The 5466-nt window shown below is 37.0% G+C and overlaps 1 protein-coding gene across 1 annotated transcript; it reads left to right on the top strand.

Moving 5' to 3' along the window:
* The first annotated feature begins 1194 nt into the window (after window positions 1-1194).
* LOC120083495 (monoacylglycerol lipase) lies at window positions 1195-5053 on the top strand. Its single transcript, XM_039039271.1, has 7 exons — window positions 1195-2115; window positions 2211-2249; window positions 2343-2413; window positions 3625-3689; window positions 3781-3870; window positions 3953-4045; window positions 4293-5053. Exons 1-7 carry the CDS (start codon window positions 1631-1633, stop codon window positions 4692-4694), a joined length of 1245 nt encoding a protein of 414 aa, XP_038895199.1. The 5' UTR covers window positions 1195-1630; the 3' UTR covers window positions 4695-5053.
* Window positions 5054-5466: the final 413 nt, after the last annotated feature.

Here is a 5466-nt window from a genome sequence, read left to right as displayed (position 1 = left end):
CAAAAAAATAACTTGTCAATGCACAAATTAACTATCAAATAAGAATCTCAAAATTCATAATTTCAAAAAATAAAATAAAATAAAGGTTGTTTTACTCTTAAAACAATTATCAATTTCATACATGTTTTATAATTCATCAAACATATAAGAGAACTTTTTTTATCGATACTTAGAGTTAGAATTTATTAGAGGATTAAAATTACAATATTTTAAAGTCTCATTTGATAATTTTTGTTTTTGACTTTTGAAAATCAAGGCTGTTTCCTTCTAATTTCTTCTATGATTTGCATCTACAATAGTTGAATTCTGAGTCAAATTTTTTTAAAAAAAACAAAATGTAAAATCTACTTTTTTTAATTTTCAAATTTTGACTTGATTTTTTAAACCATTAGTAAAATAAATAAATAAATAAAGAAATTTGGAGATGAAAGTAGTGTCTATAGACTTAATTTTCAAAAACAAAAAACCAAATAGTTACTAAACGAGACATTTATTTAATTTTTTTGAAGATAAAAGAAAAGCAAATAGTTGACTCAAATCTTGGAGAAAGGAGTATATTCCTTGTATTTCAACCACTAACCAAGATGCTTATTTGCAACGTTTGTTTAAGTTTAAGATTAAAATCAATAAAATTAAAAGTTTAGAATCTAAATTCATACCACCACACAAATTCTCTAGGTCGGATTGGGCAATGGTTGTGTGGCTAGAAACTCAGAAAGATGGTAGTTGGGCTCTCCGTTTTGGGTCAGGCCCATCATTAGCAATCAACGGCAGAATCCGACCAAAATCTACTTAATTCGATTTGATATATTTGCCACGCCTTTCAATAACGTTTTTTTGATATGTCCACGTCGCTGAAGACCCCCAAATCCCCACCGTCCACCGGACTGCCATTATCTTATCCAAACCAAATTATTAAAAAACAAGTGGCTTAAAAACGACGTGTCTCTTTACAATACTCCACACTCTCCCACTATTCACTAACAGTCCGACACGTGTCCCAAAAGATAAACCTTACCCCCACAACTGAACTTACACGTGGCATTTAAAATATACCGAATTTTCGGGAACCCTGCTGAACCATGTCTGACCGGTTCAACCCCAAACAAAACGCCATCCAACGCCGCATATTTTACACGTGTCGTCTTTAAGAAAACGACATGTGGTCCACAAAGTTCCGTCGTTCTGAAAGCTTCAATTATAATAACAATTATATAATTTCTTTCTGGAACTTTCTTGTGTTCTCTAAGTTTCTTCTTCCTTCTACGATTTTGGTTGTGTAAGAAAAAAGGAAATTCTTTTGCAGTATTCTGTTGTGTTGTTGTAATTGAAATCCTCAGAGCAGAGGATTGTTGAGATTAAGCTTGTTTTTAGATTTTTGTTCTAAAATTGGGGAAGGGACTAAAATTAGGGACACTCCCAAATTGTGCGATCTTTTAGGGCAATAATTGGTTTCGGTTTTTTGGTCGTCATCATCGTTGTCGGTTCTGTTTCTGAATCTCTCGTTTTCTCTGTTTTAAGATTGTGAATGAGAAGAAGAACAGGATTATTGGAACGAGAAAAATATTTTTTCTTCAGGGGGGAGATAGAGATAGAAACGTGAGGATTTTCCGAATATAGAATCGGAAAAATGCCTATGGAGCCGATTGTGAAGGGGAATCCCACGGTGTTGTCGTCCTCGTCCTCGTCGTCGCTCATTCTAACCTCCGGTGCAAGCAGTCGCATCAACGCATTGTTGTCGATGCGAGCATTGAAGAGTCTGATCATGTTGGTTAATGCCTTCATTTTGTTGTTGCTACTGCCTTTCCGTGGCCAGAAGCGAGCTCAAGATGAAAAGCAAGAAAGGAAATGCCCCACGGTGCGGGTTCCAACGACGATCGTCTCTTGGAAGAGCAGCAGCAGTAATAATAATAATAACAATGCCAACTCTTCGTCATCGACCGTGGCGAAAGCGGTGGATCAGGAGGTGGCAGTGAGACGAGCTCTGGCGATACAGAGGGTGGTTGAGGATAAGGATAAAAGTGAGGCTTCAGTACGAGATTTTCTTCTCTTTCAATCCCCAAGAGGAAATACGATCTTTACCCAATCGTGGTCGCCTGTATCTCATAAGCTAAGGTTAGGCATTTAATTTCTCCATTAATTAAGGACATATTAATTTATATTTTTAAATAGTATTAATAACCTGTTGCAGTATTATGTTCTTTTTATAGGGGACTGGTGGTTCTCTTGCATGGATTAAATGAACACAGGTTTGTACCTTGTAATTTCTAATTATTTATTGCTTTCTTTGGACTTTTAATGCATGTAAATTAGAGTAAATTCTCTTTAATTTGTTGTCACAGTGGTAGATACAGTGACTTTGCCAACCAATTAAATGCAAATGGCTACAAGGTTTTCGGCATGGATTGGATTGGTAAGTGTGCTAACTTTGTTATTATTTTATCTTCTTTACTCCAATCTTTACTCTCTTTTTTTCATTTCTCTGTGACTTATATGCCAACGTGAATATAACTTAATTAGGAGGTCTAAAGTTCGATATCTTTTTACAAAATTAAACTTCAAAATTTGATGACCGAGGTCATTTTTATTAGTTTATAGGAAGTTTAGGGGTGTACAAGGGGAGGATGAAAAGGAGCAACAAGGTCGACGACGACATTGATGAACACATTTCATGGGAAGCGATTAGTGGCATATCACGTACAAATATTTTTATATACCAAACTATTCAATGTTGGAACAGACAATTGTTTGCTTTTGAATTTAGAATATACCGAACTTCCAAGCAGAAAAAAACCGTTATTTAGGAAAATGGCTGCTTTTGTAGCATTTTATGTGGCCTTCCTTCGGGTTAGAGGAAGGATAGAGTTTTTAGATAGGTTGAATATTCTGCTAGTGATCTTTTATCATTTATTAGATATAATACTTCGTTGTAAACAATGCTGTGAAGTCTTTTTGTAATTATCCATTATTGTGCTAGATTGGAGACTCCCTTTGTATTATTACTTTCTCCCCCCAATGAAAAATTGGTTATTCATAGTTCAATAAAATTAAAGTAAAAGCTTTCAAGTGGGGAGAGGCTTGTATTTGATGATACAACCTTAAATCCTTCAAAATACAGACATCTTGCTGTTTTCATTTATAATTACTGTTACCTTGGTCTAGAGATTTCAATTCTTCAACAATGCATCTATATTTGGATGTTGCAGGATAAGGCATTTGGGATGCCGGTGCCATAAAGTAAGATGTGAAGCTTCCCTTTTATAGAGTAAGATTGTTATCTGAGTCTGTGTGATAATATGTGTAATTTTACTAGAAAGGAGGATAAGCTTTGGAAGGTCGGCCAGGACCCATTGATAACTTTTCCGCTTTTACACACGAAATCGAGCAATGCATGACTACCTTGAAATTTTTCACTTAAGAAAGAAAGCATCTTGACATGAACTCATACTCCTAGAATCTTTTTCTCTTTAACTACTTCATGGCTTCTAATGCTGCGCTTGCATTGCTAAGGAAAGCGTATAAAGTTGGGTCTTGGGGATCTTAAATCTGCTTTTGTCCATTGCATTTTCAGATCTTCAGGTGTCATGCTTGACGTTTATTGAAAATTCTTCACCTCTTTTACAGGTCATGGTGGGAGCGACGGATTGCACGCTTATGTTCATTCTCTTGATGATGCGGTTTCTGATTTGGTATGTTTTTTTGATTGCCATCGTTTTTACGTTTACTAGCGTGTATTTTCCAAGCGTATGTGATGATAATTTCTATTCGAAAACATTGCAGAAATCATATCTTCAGAAGGTTTTGGCCGATAACCCGGGCTTGCCTTGTTTCTTATTTGGACATTCCACAGGAGGAGCCATTGTACTTAAGGTATGACCTATGGCTGAATGATAAAGTGCTTATGGTTGTCATATGTTCTTCTGTTTCTAAATTGGTTAATTTATTCATTTAGGCGGTGCTCGACCCTAGTATCCGTTCTTGCATATCAGGAGTCGTGCTTACATCACCTGCAGTTGGAGTTCAACCATCTCACCCCATCTATGCAGTGAGTGGAACTCTTTCTTTTAAACCCATCCTCCTTGGAGAGTTTCCTTTAGGGAATTCTTGTTAGTATTGTGTTTTGAGGTAAAAGTTGGGTGGAAGGAGATTGAATCCAAGATGGAGCTTTAAGTTGATGGAACTTTTGTTAGTTTGGTTGGCTTTGGGGAGCTTCCTTCATTGAACTTAGACATTTGCTAGCTATCTTAAAGAGAATCTGATGCATCATTTTTCTATATTCTATCTGGTTGCAGGTCCTTGCCCCCATAGTCTCATTGTTGTTTCCAAGGCTCCAAGTTGGTTCTGCGAACAAGACGTCCCTGCCAGTGACTCGAGACCCAGATGCATTGGTAGCTAAATATTCCGATCCTCTAGTCTACACAGGAGCCATCCGGGTGAGAACTGGTTACGAGATTCTCAAGATCTCTTCATATTTGCAGCAGAATTTGAGGAAAATAAGTGTCCCATTCCTAGTTCTCCACGGCACTGCCGATGAAGTGACTGACCCAACAGCCTCCCAAAAACTTTATGACGAAGCCTCGTCGACTGACAAATCCATCAGATTGCTTCAAGGTCTACTACATGATCTGCTATTTGAACCAGAAAGACAGAGTATCATGAAAGACATAATTGATTGGATGAATGGTAGACTGTAAAATGGAAAGGTTTTTGAATTGGGATAGAGATGGGGCTGGGCAGTGGCAAGAGCAGGAGAATTGTTAGCCAGCTATTATGGCTGAATAAAGCCCCAGCATTATTGGTTGTTTGATGTCAATAGTCTTAAAAAGTTCATCAACTTGATGAATTTCTTGTTTATAAGGGAACTTTTCTGGGCTATTTTTGCCAGTTTGGCTCCTTCGTTGTTTATCAGTAAGGAGGGTTTGCCTTCGAATTTTGTTACATCAATGTTCTAAGACTATGGCACTTAGTCCACCTTATTTTTTCTTTCCGTTTTCTTGTATCAAACCAGTCTGGTGGAATATTATCATCTAAATGAACAATAGCTTTCTTTTTCTTTCTTGTCCGTACCTCCATGCTTTAACCGAGTGGCCAAAACTTGAGTTCAGAACCCATGTAAATGATGAAGTTAAGGAGAAAAGGCATATAAACCAGATGAATTTGACTTCAAATTATATTGTAGATACCTGTTAATGGTGCCAATTCCCATTGATTTGAATCTCCATTTCTCATAAAGTATTGGAGGCTTGGGCTCTGTTGGCGCTCAAATTTTGCACGCATTTATCGTCTTCATGCTCCTAGTGACTTGGATTTCGACCCGTTTCTCCTAATTTAGTCTCACAGCTGCTGACGTGAAAAACAAGTGTGGTACCAAGCCAACCACAATTTAATGAACAAAAATAAAGTCAGGGAAGACTATTTATAATGACCTTGTCGCTAGTGGTAGTTTATGATGCTGCGATCGAGACA

This window comes from Benincasa hispida, chromosome 8 (genome assembly GCF_009727055.1).
Source record: "Benincasa hispida cultivar B227 chromosome 8, ASM972705v1, whole genome shotgun sequence".
Classification (NCBI taxonomy): Eukaryota; Viridiplantae; Streptophyta; class Magnoliopsida; order Cucurbitales; family Cucurbitaceae; genus Benincasa; species Benincasa hispida.
The sequence above is the reverse complement of the archived record's forward strand: the minus strand, read 5'-3'. Positions and strand labels throughout refer to the sequence as shown.

Coding starts and splice junctions, on each gene's coding strand:
- LOC120083495 (XM_039039271.1), top strand. CDS start 1,631: ATGCCTATGGAGCCGATTGTGAAGGGGAATCCCACGGTGTTGTCGTCC. Junction 2,116..2,210: donor CCTGTATCTCATAAGCTAAG/GTTAGGCATTTA, acceptor TTCTTTTTATAG/GGGACTGGTGGTTCTCTTGC. Junction 3,690..3,780: donor ATGATGCGGTTTCTGATTTG/GTATGTTTTTTT, acceptor AAAACATTGCAG/AAATCATATCTTCAGAAGGT.